Source organism: Bidens hawaiensis, unplaced genomic scaffold (genome assembly GCF_021521415.1).
Source record: "Bidens hawaiensis isolate Kalapana, Puna unplaced genomic scaffold, B.hawaiensis_p1.1 tig00001412_1, whole genome shotgun sequence".
Lineage (NCBI taxonomy): Eukaryota > Viridiplantae > Streptophyta > Magnoliopsida > Asterales > Asteraceae > Bidens > Bidens hawaiensis.
The window spans coordinates 2,070,542-2,087,031 of record NW_027491079.1 but is presented as its reverse complement, the minus strand read 5'-3'; the positions used below and the strand labels follow the sequence as shown (position 1 = coordinate 2,087,031).

Here is a 16,490-nt window from a genome sequence, read left to right as displayed (position 1 = left end):
AATAAATAAACTAAAATAAAAAAAAATACATTCACAAAATTAGAAACGAAAATTTTAGAAATAAAAATTTTAAACAACCCCTGTAATTGCTTTTAAATAATACCCATGATCAAAACTATATATATTTTCTCTCTCATAATCCAACTAATTATATCACACTCACACCACGAATTAACTGGCTGCTATTTCCCCCAAAACGTTTACCAAATCGAGTTATATACAACTACCACGAATCCAATAAAATCCCATGCATAGCAAAAGCTTTAGTTGGGTCAAGGAACAATGGAGTGTAGACACACCATACGACTCTATCCCATAGAATAGAGAGCATGTATCCAGAGAGCACCACTCCAAACATGATATATGGACAAGAAAGTCCTGCCAGACAAAAAAGAGTACAAAATATATGTCATGAATCTAAGTGACAAAAACGATACCTGCATGCAGTGTACTAGTGATAGAAGATTAGTAACTACAACTACTGAAGACATGACACTAAAGTATAATAGTAACGGCTAAAACATACAAAGAAAAACGACACTTGAAAGCTAACATGCAATAGCTACCTGCAGTCTAGGAAAAGCTATTTCCTTAAAAAAAAACTAGGAAAACGCCTAAAGATCCATAGCCCTAATCCTATATTTTCAAGAAGTCATATCCCATACCATTTTCAGAAAGAGGTGAAAGCCTAGCAAATCATATGCCTAATCCGCTATCCCAAGTTAGTTAAGGTCTACCTCCACCTCTCTTCCCCTCCACAAAGAGGGTTTCTACAGATCTAAGTGGCACTATTGTTGATTTCATCTTCACATGACCAAACCGCTTCAATCTCCCCTCCCTAATCTTATCTGAAAAACTAGTGACCCCTAATCTTTCCCTTATAACCTCATTTCTTATCTGGTCCATTCTTGTGTGCCCACACATCTACCGGATCGAGTTATATGTTGTTATAAATCAGTTATTCAATATAATATATAAAAGCATGTGATGGAATAATTCTTATAATAAAAAGAACTTATATTGTCAAGAAAATAAGACGTGTAGTTCTTGTAGTTGATTTCTCTGTAAAGGAAGATCACATGCAGCTCTTGTAGTTGATTTCTCTGTAAAGGAAGATCGGGCAAATCTTCTTCAGTAAAGCATAGTAGGAGGCCAAGGATGGTATATTCGTATATCGTGACCCTATATATTTTAAACTTAACCTGTCTGTCAAAACGTACAGTGGATGATTCTGAATCTAAAAAAGAAAATAAAAAAGCATTCACGTGGGAATGTGTGATGATTAAAGATAATGTTAATTATTTTGAATTTAATTTTTATATTCTCTCTATTTATTTTGATTACACTATATATATATACCCCAACACTTAAAGTCCATGCTCACCTCTTTTCCTAACTTACTTTCTTGTACCACATCCACTGTCGTCTATGATAAACCTCAGCAGCCCAAGATTGTTGGAACAAACCTTAAAAATGTCCGTAGCTACCAGGAAATCCAAATACCTACTGTCTTTTTCCGGTCAGTCTCCTTTATTATTTTCAGGGTCCTGGTTTTCATACACCCTTTGTGAAAAAAAAATATTAACGGTCGTTTCAAGTAAAATGCGGTTTACAGCATAAAGGGTGTATGAAAAAAAGACCCCTTCCATTATCTTCAGAACTGAATATTTGTGACTGCCTCTGAATCTTTTGTTGTTTCCAGGAATCTTGAAGGTATTACTATTTGTCATCGTTGCTGCAAAGTTTTCATCATGGGTTTATGAAGCAGCTGTCCCGCCACCTCCAAAAACGTGTGGATCTCCTGGTGGCCCCCCGATTACATCACCAAGGATACAGCTTCAAGATGGACGACATATAGCCTATGTAGAATCTGGTGTCCCAAAGGATGTAGCCAAATCTAAATTAATATATGTCCATTGCTTCGACTGTAGCAAGTACCTTAATCCTTTTGCTGCAGCCTCACTGGTATGGGTTTCTTTCCCGTCATTCCTTTGCATTTTAAAGCGCCAAAATCAAATCCCAAATCGATAATATAAGAACACGAAAGAGTATCTGGATAGCTCCCTAACACTTTTATTATAACGAAGAAGGTATAACTCAAAAAACTTGATTACAACACATACATATATAACCATGAGTACCATGATTCGGTATAAACCCATATGAAAATTTATTATCTTTGATAAGGCGTAATTTTTACAGGAAGTAGTTGAAGAACTAGGAGTGTACATCGTTGCAATAGATCGGCCTGGTTATGGAGAGAGCGACCCAAACCCTAAGCAAACTGTGAAAAGCTTAGCATTAGACATCGAGGAGTTTGCTGATAAATTAAACTTGGGACCAAAATTCTATGTGTCTGGATTCTCTATGGGTGGACAAGTTATATGGTCTTGTCTTAAGTATATCCCTCATAGGTTTGTTTTAAATGTTGATAGTCCTATAAGTTTTAAAGCATCTTTACACTAGTTTTTGGTATGCTTAATTATAAGATGTGTTAAACAGACTCGCGGGAGCGGTTCTTATTTCTCCCGCCGTTAATTACTGGTGGCACAACCTACCTTCAAACTTAACCAACGAAGCATACTCCAGGCTACTTCAACAAGACAAATGGTCTTTACGTGTCGCACATTATCTACCATGGCTGACCTATTGGTGGAACACTCAAACATGGTTTCCTGCTTTTTCGATTATAAGTGGAAACCCTGCTATCATATCTGCAGCAGATATAGAAATTGCTTCAAAGCTATTTTCTACCATGGATCAAAATTTGGTAGTAGCTCTCTCTTTAACTAAAAAGGAGAATATATCTAATTTATACGTATCTTTACCCATAGTCTCCATCTTGCACCAAATCCAGTTTGTCCAAGAAAGCTATATAGAAAATTAAAAGTACATTTGAGTCACATACATGTCTGAGTGAAATAATAAAATTTCTTTTAAATTTTAACTTTTTAATTTGGCCAAAAGTGATTATTTGTTTTTGTTATAGTTGGATAGCCAACAAATGGTGTACCGTTTAGTTTGGTAGTCGGCCAAAACACATGATTATATATAAGAGAAGATAAAACATATTATATATATATTAAAATAAGGTGTCCACAACACAGTTGCAATATCATTTTGAAGTATTGTGTATGCGCATAAATCGATAGGGTTTGAAATCAAAACTTGAATTACAAAGAGAGATACAAGCCATATATATAACAAGATCCTACAAAAATACATTGTTAAATTTGACTCCTTAAGTTACATATCCCATTATAAACGCATCAATATACATATTTGTGTTTGTATAACTAAATGCTTATGCTACAATTTTTTTTTGTTAATGGAAAAATTGATGACATCACAGGTAATACAACAAGGAGAATTCGACTCTCTCCATCGTGACCTGAATATTGGGTTTGGAAAATGGGAATTTGATCCACTCGATCTTGAAAACCCATTTCCAAACAATGATGGATCTGTTCATTTATGGATGGGTGATGAAGACTTGATTGTGCCTGCCACATTGCAAAGATATATATCTCAACAACTTGGATGGATCAATTATCATGAAGTCACCGGTGAAGGACACACATATGCATTTAAGGATGGGATGGGCAATACTATTCTTAAAGAGATTTTATACAAAAAGAATTTTTCTTGCAATGGTGTTGACCTGAAAGATTAAGGGTATGTTTGGCAAAACTAGCCGGTAGCTGGAAGCTGGTGACTGGTGGCCGGAAGCTGGTAGTTGGAAGCTGTAGCTGGTAGCTGGAAGCTGTAGTGTTTAGATATATTTAAGTGTTTGGCAGAGTAACTGGATCTTTTAATAAATGTATAAAATGACCAAAATGGGCATAATTAAAAAACAATAATATTAAATATACTTATTTTGGAAGGTTATTTAAGTAATTAAAAAAATAAAAGCTTGTAGCTCTTTCTAAACGCTACTAGTTGGAGCTTTAAGCTTTAAGCTTTTTCTCATGACCTAAAAGCTTCAAGCTCCTTCCAACCAACAAGGCTTTTAATTATGAGCTTTTTTCTTAAAAGCTTGAAGCTTAAAGCCCCTAAAAGCTCCTTGCCAAACATACCCTAAAACGAGGCTATTGGATATCATAACTGTTTGTTTCCGAAGTTTATGGTGCATTGTATTCATATCTCAATAAGAATTAGGAAGTTGTCATCTTTAAAAATTTTGAATGCAACTTAAATTGCGTAATCAAGTTTTATCATATTCTTCTCACAAAACTGAGTTTTTTTAAAAGTTGCTATATAAGGACATGGCATAAGACCGACAAAAAAATTTTTTTTGAACTGCAATCGAATCATTCAAATGAGCCACTGGCTAAATTCAATTTATTAGGATACACTCATCCTTCGATCTGGGATAAACCCTCACCTAAGCCCAACGCCCGAAGGCACGAAAATGCGATGAGATAAAACTCATTTATCAGTTCAAGGATCCAACTAGTGAAAGCCCCGTAATTGCCTAGTCTCTCATTATCATCCTAGTGCATCTGAAACTAAATGCTGTGGGTAGGAATCAACCCGGGTCACATGGAATACCAAGTCTCTTCCTTACCACTCCACCACTAGCTCATTGGCATAAGACCGACAAGTTAACTATGCCACCTGCGTGATATGGTGAAAGATGGATTTTTTATTTTATTTTTTTTAATAAAGGGATAAAAAGACATAACTTAATGGTTTCTAAGAGAGAAAATTTTTTTTCAGTTTCTAGGTGATCCGTCATTTAAAACGAAAAAACCTAAAATGTTTGCAGTTAAGATCAGCACTTGTCTTATGAGTTGGACAATTATCTTATGTTCCGCCATTTCAAATGACAGAGCAGCTATAGTATAAACCTAACATGTTTACTTTTTTATTATTATATGATTGTTCCGCCATTTAAAATGGTGCATGTAGAATAAGATAACTAGTTTTATATCCATCCTAGTCAGGGTATCGCAATGAAATTATACAAAACATATACACACACGGACACAAATTATGTCTTTTTATGGTGTGCTACTTCATGTTTCACCACAACGTTTGTAAAGACAAATTGTAACAACCTTTATAAAGATGCGGGGTGAGGAACAAGATTCATAGAAAAGAAAAAAAAAACGTACGAGTATATTTTTTTTAACGTCAACTTTCATTAAAAAGTAACACAACTAGCAAGACGTTAGAGACTTAAAGAAGCAAACAACTAAAACAAAAAATTAGACCAATCCTTCCAAGACGTAAACCTAAACGCGGACCTATTTTTAATCCAAACAAAACCACTTTATTTTCTCCCCGACCTCGGTAACCGTAAACTCTTTACTGGAGAAAATGGCCTCCTTTTTCGTTTTCCAAAATACACCAACATGCCTTCATAATCACCCCTTACAAGACTTTTTTCTTCTAACTATCTAATGGGACCGAGCTGTGCACGTTTAGAAGATTGTGAACCGAGAAGGCGAAGATTGGTGGTATCCTACACCACGAGCTGATTGTATTCCAGACCATATTGGCAAGATAACACGACGTTAGGTGAACGGAGTTTTCTGGGCCGGAATCACATAACCCTCAGTTAACCATATTCACCCTGACCGAACGAAACATGAGGGCCTCCCTTGTCGCTAGCCTATCCATCTCCTCTTTCCATGTGAATATATTGATTTTCTTAGGCACCCACGACATCACGAAGGGAGCAGCCGGGAAATACGTGCTATACAACGCCTTCTTCATAGAGGAACACCCTGAATTTACCCGAAGAATTGTTGGGCCATATCCATTCATCTTTATTATTGGATAAGATCACCTGAGAAAGAAGGTTACTCAAATCATCAAGTTCCTCAACTTCGATGCTATTCAAGTTTCTCCGTTTCCAATTCCATTTCCAAGATTGGTGATGCATATCGAAAACCTCGGAGACCAGTCTGTTCTTCCTCCTTTCATTATGAAATCGATTTGGAAAAGCCTTTTTAAGTGGCTGAGGCACCAGCCAAGCATCAATCTGGAAATGAGTATTCCTGTCATTACCAATTTTACACTTGAATAAATTTGCAATTTCAGGTTGGAGATTGCTAGAGAGTTTTCTAGATTTGCAATAGTGGACCAGATGCCCGACAGTCTCTTGACGTGAGGCAAAATAGGCCAAGATCGATTGGACTCGTGGATAGCAACAATAACCTTTCTCCAAAGAGCATCTTGTTCAGTTTTAAACCACCACCACCATTTAGTAAGAAGCGCAATATTGGCGTCTTAAGACGGTAAGCCCGAGCCCGCCCGCTTCAATTGGTGTAATGATTTTGCTCAAGCTAACCCAACAAATCTGATTTTTTATTTAAGTCACTCCCCCATAATATGTTCCATGACCGACTTCAAGAGAGTAAGTTGACCCCCTACCTATTAGAGTAGCATATTCTCATTTATTTTGATTGTATTGTATAATATATTTGCTATTCTTAGAATCCTTGATTTATGGCTTAATCATTGTATATATATTGAAAGATTGGGAATGAGATCCGCAGACAATTTTTACCATCTATCATGGTATCAAGAGCCTTTCTTCCTTCCTAAACCTAGCCGCCACCCACCACCATCTCACGGCTGCCCTCTTTCATCATCCTCACTCCTCTAGTTTCATCACCTCTCTCTTAACATGGCTGCACCACACCCTGCTCTCACGTTACAAACATATGAAACTTCATTCCCATTACCCTTGAACTTGAAAATGGCCAATACACTACGTGGGTCGAATTATTCACCGTCCAGTATACCATTTTTCAAGTCCTTGACCACATCATCAAACCAACAGTAGCCACCGTCGGAGCCGACAAAGACAAAGAAAAACAAGCATACGAAAAAAACAAAGAAATGCAAGCGTACGGGCCGGTCTCGTGGGAAAGATTAGACACTGTGGTTAAACAATGACTTTATACCACTATATCTAATGATTTGCTCAGGACAGTTATTAAACCAAAGGCTAGAGCCATGGAAACATGGGAAACCATTGCCCATATTTTCCAAGATAACATGGCTCAACGTGCTTTAGACTTAAAGAACAAACTCACAAATACAAAGCTCGAAAATTTCCCAAACTGATCCGCTTATTGCCAAGAACTCAAGTTATTGTCGGATCAACTAGAAAATGTAAACGCCCCGATCTCATATCCTGATTTGGTTTCAAAACTCATAGATGGGCTAGCACATAACGCCTAGACAATGAAGAAGCCTTCCACCGGGACAACCTCGACTCAAATATGTTCACGATAGGATCCAATTAGAGACTCGGTTCAAATTAAAATGAGTTTGGTTTACGTTTAAATAAAGAATAAGAAATGTGTTTGAAAACAATTTCTAGTAATGGAATTTCTCATTCAACACCATTTATTTAACTTTTTACTGTTTTGATATAAAGGACAGTCGCGAAGTTATATATGAGCTATCTTAGGTGCATATATGGCATATGTATCACCTGCATTTAACACATTAGTATCTACAAAATAATTACAAATTTGGTACAAAAAGAGTAACATCTCGGGCTTTTCGTATTTGTATTCGTTTATATTTAAACCGATTCGATGATATAATTCAGATCCTTATTATTAATAAAATCATGTATTTATAAGTATTCATGAAGGTATTTTCATTTCATACCCGTTGTGTTGTTTAAACTTGCCATTTCTTACTTAAAAACTCTTAAAATATTGAAAATTAACATTTTATGAAGCTCAATGACTAAAATTGCAAAATGGAAATCTCCCACCCCTTGACCATGCCACGCCGCGCGACCAAGGAGGTGAGGATGGTCGTGTGGCATGGCCATAGACCTGTACCAGATTATTTTGTTTATTTTACTTCCTAGTTCGCTTGTAGTGTAAAATCGGTTATTTTTGGACCAAATCACTTGTTTTAAGCCCCAAGATAACTAATCCAGACTAGGTACATGTCCACATTCAATAACCCCTTCATCAAGAACAAATTTTGATGAGTTTCTAGTTGATTTAGTCATTAAAACGATATTCGGTTACTTAAACGAGCTTTTTAACCAAAATTAACTTATGCTTGGCTATTCTATATAAACAAGGCATAAATTATCCGCCAACTCTTCACTAAACCCTAATAGTTATCTCTAAGCCGTCACCCTCCTTTCACCATAAAGTTCTCCTTCGTTTTTGCTATAATACTCAAAGATATAAGCCTTGGTGTTTGACTATGCCATAATACCAACCTTTGACTTCGTTTTTCTATCTATTCATACACATTCCAGGTAATTTGTTTACTGAAAATGGTCTATTATTATTCCTTAGTCAATAACCCTTAATCAATTTCTGAGATTGAGGGGAATTGACGGGTCAATTGGATTCTAACCCGTTTAAGGGCACATTGGTCAAAAACTTTTGACAATCAATTTCTAAAACTTCTGGTTGGAACCGACTTTTGGTCCAGAAGACTTTTATTTTTGTTTCGAGATTTTAAGGCTACTGTCCAAAACCCGACTTCTGACACATTGTTCGAATTCTGGTAAGTACCAGCTCGCTTAAACGTTAATTATCTCATAACCGGAGTTCTAGACATCCGTTTGGATCGATTCCAATGGCTATTCTCGGTTTTAATCATAGTTTGTCATCTCTAAGTTTCAGGTTCATTCAGTTTATCTCAGTTAGCACGTTATAGGACGGTTCGTTCATTTAATCATGTTTTTCATTCTTATTTCTCGCAGACTCACCTAAGCAATAATGTGAGATATCATTCCCCTTTTATTTTACTATTTTCAAATGTTTTGGGGAAATGCGTATCTAATTCATATTTTTATGTCATATATATACACAAACTCGCAAACGTAAATATTGTGTGTATTTCCATTAAATGCTAATTGCAACTTGTTTAAATGTTTATTTTACTGCATTCGGAGAGGTCCATTATAATCATATTAAAGTATGATCATATGCCGTCTTAGTAGAGAAAGCCCGTTCGCATGGTGATGCCCGACCGACAATCACATTTATATGCTAGTCTTTGTAGCCAAAGCCCGTTCGCATAACGATTGTCAACCGACAATCACATTTGTATGCTAGTCATAGTAGCCAATGCCCAATTCGCAAGACAACGGTCAACTAACACATTATTTGCTCACGGTTTGATTAAATTATTACTCACATTATTTTGTTTGCGTATTTATCATTTATTATTTATTATATATATTATTATTAGTGTCGAAACTGGTGATCACCTCACTCAAAATGTGTTGTTGACAAATCTTTGTTTATTTTCTATGCATATGCAGATTATCAATTGATTTGAAGCTAAGGTGAATAACGCATAGAAAGACCTTAGACAATAACATAAATAATATTTGCTCTATTTTATCTTAGTGTTGGAATTATTAATTATTTTGGATTATATTTGTCATGTTTGGAACTTGTGCACCTATTTGAAATTGAAATAAATAAATTAATTAAATAGATATTGTCATATTTCATATTGTATGATAGTACCTTGTGAGCTGTGAATCACGGTTCGCACCCGGCATTTTCGCCTTAGGTTGGGGTGTGACAAAAAGCGTTACGGCTCAACCCACCACCGCCATCCCCACAATAACAATTATCAAATTATCAACAAATAAACCTTCATTCAGCCCGATAGATTTCTCAACTTGATCGAATAAATGCTCAAAAGCAAGGTTGCAAAAGTCGCTAGGCGGACCCTAGACGGCCGACTGGGGAGTTGCGTGTACTCGGAGTACTCGGAAATGGTGAATATAAAGAAAATTAATTTTTGGATATTAAATATATATCAAATATCATAAGTGTGATAGTATTTATAACAAAATAAGTGAATATCGATATAAATAAGAGAATATATATTCTTAAATACTAAATTATTCTAAAATTTGTTGATCATTAACTATAAAAGTGATATTTTTTTTATAATATTAGAGAACTATAAATTATGTTTTTCTTTTTAAGTCAAAATCGGCCAAAGTTAACCGACTAGATGTGATTCTGGTTGGGGTTAACCACATTTAATCGATTCTCATTAACTAGACGGAGTTGAAGAAACTCTCCTTAGCGCTATACCTTGTAGCGAGTACTCGAGGAGTACTTAGCCTTGGAGACCTACTTTTACAACATTGGTCAAAAGTAGTTTTAACAAAGTAGGAAATAAGGGAATATGCTAAAGACATTCACATAAGATCTAAACACTTACAGGAGAGGAAATAAGTGAAATGTGGGTTGGAGATGAAGCAACTAGTGACATTGATTTATCATAATCGACTAATTCCCAAAATCAAATATTTAAAACAAATCAGTAAGTAACACGCAAATCATTCACTCATTATATCAATAGATAACCAGATAAGTTATTCTATAAATCATACTTGAAGGTTATTACCTATTTTAATTTCATACTTCAACAAAAAATGTTTTATGAAACTTCATTTGGCTACACTTGTTTTCTTAACTCAATAACCAACCTGCATGAAATGCCCGTAACTTGGAACTTCTCATTAATTAGTTGGGTTGACACATGCGAACTAATTCATAAAATTGGAATTTAAACATAAACAACGAAAGTTTTACAAACTAGTCCAAATAAAACATGTTCAATGTTCAAAAAAAACCCATATAACTGAATAATTAAGGATGTCATAACCTCTAGGATAATCAGTGGCGGAACTAAAACTTTTCAATCGGAGTCATAATTAGGCTTGTGTAAGGCCAAAACTGTGACTTGTGATATCAATGTGACAAAACTCGTTATATATATATATACACATATTGGTTAATCAAATTGGTGATGTCGACAAGAATTCTGGATCTGAGACGAGAGTTTCGGTGCGCGCGTTTAGCTTTAACGAGAAGAAAGCTTCTAGAATGTTTGTTATTTAGCTATAAATTGGACTTTAGTTGTTAGTTTTATGTGTGTGTTTTCATGGTGTAATCGACCTTCCAAGGGAAGCTCACCTTGGGTGATATCGGTTCATTTATTATATACCGATTACGGAGACGTTCATTATTCTTATTATATTAATATTATTTGTTCGATCGTTTGTTTATACCACACCCATATCGATCACTTAACAATAAAGAAAATCCGTTCGATGTTAGATCCGGCGTTCGGGGACCTACAAATGGTATCAGCACGGGTCGAATCAACAGATTCAACTTTGTTTTTGATATCGGGTTCTATTTCAGCGATTACCTGAACCGGGACGTTAATTTCTTGAAGTTTTTAAAAATCCGTTGAAGTTTTGGTAATAAAGTTTGAAGACTTTGAAAATAAAGTTTGCAGATAAAAGTGCTTGAGGTTCTAGAAACTCATCTGTAGACAATTACGTTCAAATTAAAGCGTAATGCCCTTCATGAATTGTGTTTGGCTAACCGTTTATCAAACAAGTTAGGTGCTTAACTTAAATGCACCGACTGGACCCTATCTCGCATCTTGGCTTAGATCTCTATTTGGACTAGTTCATATATGGTGATTTGATTTAGGCTCTTGCTAATGGGCTAATCATGTCCATAGACCAATTATAGGAACCATACTCGGTCCATAGTTCATATAACTAGCCCATAGCTCATAAGGTTTATCCGTCAAGGTTCAATAAGCAATGGTCCGTCCTAGGCTTATTGTGTTCATGTTAAGGTGCTTGTATTTATGAAATCATGACTTACTACTGTGAGAGGGGGGGGGGGGGGCGCATTATGAGGGTCACTTCTTAGGTGACCGGGTTTCTAGGGTTCAAGTTTGCCTAGAGAAGTCGCATGAATGGTTCATGCATTTTAATGGGAGTTTTTTTTTTACTTAAAATACTTTTCGTCTGATCAAAGAAAAGTTTTCAAGCAAACTAGGATGTCGCATTTCATGAAATTGCAAAACTGTTGTAATATGCGGAATCCTAGGCCCAATGCTCAAACCATATAAGCCCATTTACTTGTCATCTGAGGATTCTAGTTTTAGCTCAATAGCGCCAGGCCCACGTCTAATAATTTGTGTCATCTAGCTGGCTAGTGGAGTTTTGCGTGATCCGCTTTCACGCATTTATTTCTGCGTAATCTGCTTGTTGCTTCCAAACTCAATATTAATTGAGTTAACTAATTGTTTTTGAGGGAAACGGCTTCCAAGTCCAACTCCCATCTTTTGCGATTTCTCCAAATTGCAAGATCTAACTTCAAGTTTTGAACTGACATTCTACTAAACCCGATCTAAGTTTCTACCATGTTTTAAACTGAAACGGGTTCGTATAACCAACCTTTTTAATGATTCCTTAAGCCAACTAATGCGAGATCTCGTTCTAGCACTCTATCAAGGCCAAGGTTCATACTTTATGAATCTGTTTCTTACCTCTTCGGTGTTTTTGAACAAGATCCGGATTAAGAACTAAGTTTGGATCTTGTTTCTTGATAGATCTTTTTCACAAACGAATAGATTTAGCTTTGAAAGATGATTATCGAATGAAGAGTGTTTGTGTGTGTTACTTATGGTGAAATGGTAGTGAAAGAGGCATTTAGGGTTATGGACATGTGTATTTATACTCATATGGCAAGCCAATAATCATCTGGCCCATAATTAATTTTCCATAAACTTTCTTTAACATTAAATAATAATAAATAATCTTTTACTTATTACTGAAGATTCGTGATATCGAATGTTACACTACATGACATGTCCATTTGCCACCCGTACTATTACAAAACTAAAACAAAGTAAATAACTTAAGTCCTAATTACTATTTACAAAGATCCATAAATGTTAGAAAGACCATTTTCTTTGTTCTTCACGGAGAACTTGTGACGGCCTCATGACTATTATTCTTCTATCTCCAGCATGCTTCAGTTGCTTTCATTAAGAATATTAAGACTCGGTCCAGAAGTTAAACAAATATAGATTTTTTTTTAAAGGAGTAAAGATATAAATTGTTTATTGGATTACATCGAAACAGAAAGCAAGCGGGCAACAAGCTGCGCTGCTACCCCGTTTTGAATCGCAAAACCCAATCTTTTAAAAACTATATTTGCTGATCTTTGAGTCATAACATTACTATGCATGACCCGCTGAACATGGGTAAGTAGCTCCACAGCTTCAGGCGCGAGGAAACCAAAAGTGTCAAAAGCATTTCCTGGCTAATTATACAAGATAATATAAGACGCAAACACTGCAGTGAATCTCTGAGATGCATTTCCTGGCTTAAAATCAATTCCTGTTAAAGAGATTGTTGCTCAAGAAGATGATTGTGACGGCGAAACAAGTTTCATACAATGATAATAGCAAGAATCATACCCTAATTGACTGTACATGCAATTAATGAAACTGTACCTAATGTAACTAGCTAATTTCTTCAAGAGTTGGCTCTGGATCATGCTCTTAGGCTATGGTTTCTTATACAAAGCTTAAAAACGTACGATAATTTTGGGTTGCGGGGTAAACTTTCCTTGTAGAGGTAGTTTTTTTTTACACTAATGGTTAGGGTTTTATTTAAGAATAATCTGACCGCAGAGATTAATTCAAAATCAGTTTTGTTGATCCGGAACAAGATACTATATAATTTAAAACTTAACGTGGCTGCCAAAATGGAGGATAATTCTGAACCAGGAAAAAAAAATCCATGTGGAATATTGTACGTTGATTAAAGAAAATGTATTGGTTAATATTCATATATCTTAATCTTAAATATATATAAACAAAACCTTTAAAATCTTCCTAGCTGTTCTCTAAATTATCTGGTGGCTTTCTTTATTTGTAAATAAAGATTTCTCATCCATATGACCCGAATTCACGGGTATAGGTTTCATCAAACCCAGATAGTCTTTAAACAGGTTATAACATCTCAATAAATTAAAATTAATCTTACCAAATATTTTATATGAAAATTATAGAAAATAGGTATGTACTAAAAATTAGTATCCGATTTTCTTTAATAAAAATATATTATTTATAATTAATAAACAATTTTATAGTAAAAAAATAAGCAGGTAATGGTTCTCACCAAACCCATATAGCTTTTAAATTGGGTATAACATCTCATTTATTTGTTAAACCATTTCATCATCAAATCCTAAGAATATTCTTTACAATAAATAAAATTAATATAAAAAATATATAAATATTAAAAACGAATAATGTAAAATAACCCCGTAATAAGTAATACAGGGGATAAAAACTAGTATATATATAGGGAAACGACCCTTTGAATTCAGCAACTTGTAATCTGAATCATTTTAATATTCTCATATGTTAATTAAAAATATTTGCAATTTATTATTTGTTTTTCACACAATTTCAGTATTTATAACCCAACCCTGAACATCTATACTCACGTATTTTCCTTGCTTTCCTTCTTAACACACCCCACTGTTTTTAGATATTTGATGTAGATATCGTGATCTAATAAAAAAAATCTTTATAAAACTTAAATACCTATAACTAGTACGGGTAAGTAAGGTCGTCTTAATAGGAAATCAGTGGAAAGTGTAAGTTTGACTTATGACTCGAAAACTATTTAATTAAGCGGACAGACTATGTCAAGCAGTTTAGAAAGATGTTTTGAATGTGACAAGGTCGACTCGGTGCATAAAAATTCTGTAATTTTTACGTATATGTAACCTACATACATTACGCATGAGTAAAAAAAATTCAAAAAAATAAAATAAAATTGCTACATTGAGTTCTTTTGAGTTCTTAAAACTTAAAGTGGTTCTCATTTGAAATCTCCCATATATATATATATATATATATATATATATATATATATATATATATATATATATATATATATAGGGGTGGGTTCTAGTGAAAACTCCTCTTAAAGAGAAAACTTAAAAACTTCTAAAAAACTATTTTTAACTTTTTAAAATTTTTTTTTTGAGGTTTCTTTTTTTTCCATTATTCTTATATGTTGTTATTGGTTAAAAAAAAAACAACTTGTCGGTAACGTCGTCGGTGTAGTGCGCATGTGTAATAGTGTGCATTGCATATATGCAAAAGTGTTTGTATTGCATAGAATACAACACTATTGCACATATTTGATACACACTATTGTATATATGCAATATAATACTAATACACACATCGAATACACATTAGTACGTATATGTAATACAACATTAACGCACATGTACACCACATCGACTTTTATTTTATTATTTTTTTTTCATATAATACAACACTACTACACATACACAATATACAAATATTGAATGTATGCAATAAAACACTATTAAACTCAAAAATATATAGTAATACACATGTGTAATACAACAGTATCACACAGTAATACGTATGTGCATTACAGCGGTTTTTTTATTTATTTTTATTTTTTTTATTTTTCGAGTGAAATATAAGAAAATATAAGAATAATGGCTAAAACAGAATTTTGAAAATATTTTTTTATTTTTAATTAAAATTACTCTTTAGGAGTTTTTTAGTTTTCTCTCTTAAGGTGAGTTTTCTCTTGATCCTCTCCCTATATACATATATATATATACATATATATAGGGGAAAGTTAACGTTTAAATGAAATTAACATGCTAATTGTGAGAATAAAATAGAGTAATTATATATACAAGTAGAGTAATTATGTAATTGCATTATGATGCAATTACATAATTACTCTACTTGATTATCACAATTAGCACGTTAATTTCATTTGTATTTGATCTAAACCCTATATATATATATATATATATATATATATATATATATAGGGGTGGGATCAAATGAAAACTTCTCTTAAAAATAAATTTAAAAACTCCTAAAGAATTATTTTTAACTTTATTTAAAACTTTTTTGTAGTTTATTTTTTTTTTCTATTGTTCTTATATGTTGATATTGTTAAAAAAAACACCTCGTCGGTGTAGTGCACATTGTAATACTATGCATTGCATATATGCAAGAGTGTTGTATTGCATAGAATATAAAACTATTGCACATATTTAATACGCAATATTGTATATATATGCAATATAAGACTAATACACATTAGTGCGTATGTGTAATACAACATTAATGCACATGTGCACTACATCGACTTTTATTATTATTTTTTTTTGCATATAATACAACACTGCTGCACGTATACAATACACAAATATTGAATATATGCAATTAAACACTACTGAACATAAAAATACATAGTAATACACATGTGTAATACAACATAATCGCACAACAATACGTATGTGCATTACAACGTTTTTTATTTTATTTTTATTTTTTTGAGTGAAGGGTCCAATATAATAATGGCAAAAACAGAAATTTGAAAATATTTTTTTTTATTTTTAATTAAAAATAATTTTTTAGGAGTTTTTAAGTTTTCTTTTGATCCCCCCTATATATATAGGGGTGAAATCCAGTGAAATCTCCCTTATATATATGTGTGTGTGTATATATATATATAGAAAAGGGTTCAAATAAAAATAAGGAGTTTTCTAGGAATGATAAGAACCAATAATTTTTGACATTTGGCATTACAACCTATGGTGAAAGAACAATTCTAGGAAACTATGTATGTT

At 33.8% G+C, this 16,490-nt stretch overlaps 1 protein-coding gene across 1 annotated transcript; it reads left to right on the top strand.

Moving 5' to 3' along the window:
- The first annotated feature begins 1,473 nt into the window (after positions 1–1,473).
- LOC143575024 (uncharacterized) lies at positions 1,474–3,673 on the top strand. Its single transcript, XM_077059494.1, has 5 exons — positions 1,474–1,519; positions 1,703–1,965; positions 2,203–2,414; positions 2,503–2,770; positions 3,353–3,673. Exons 1-5 carry the CDS (start codon positions 1,474–1,476, stop codon positions 3,671–3,673), a joined length of 1,110 nt encoding a protein of 369 aa, XP_076915609.1.
- The last annotated feature ends 12,817 nt before the right edge of the window (positions 3,674–16,490 follow it).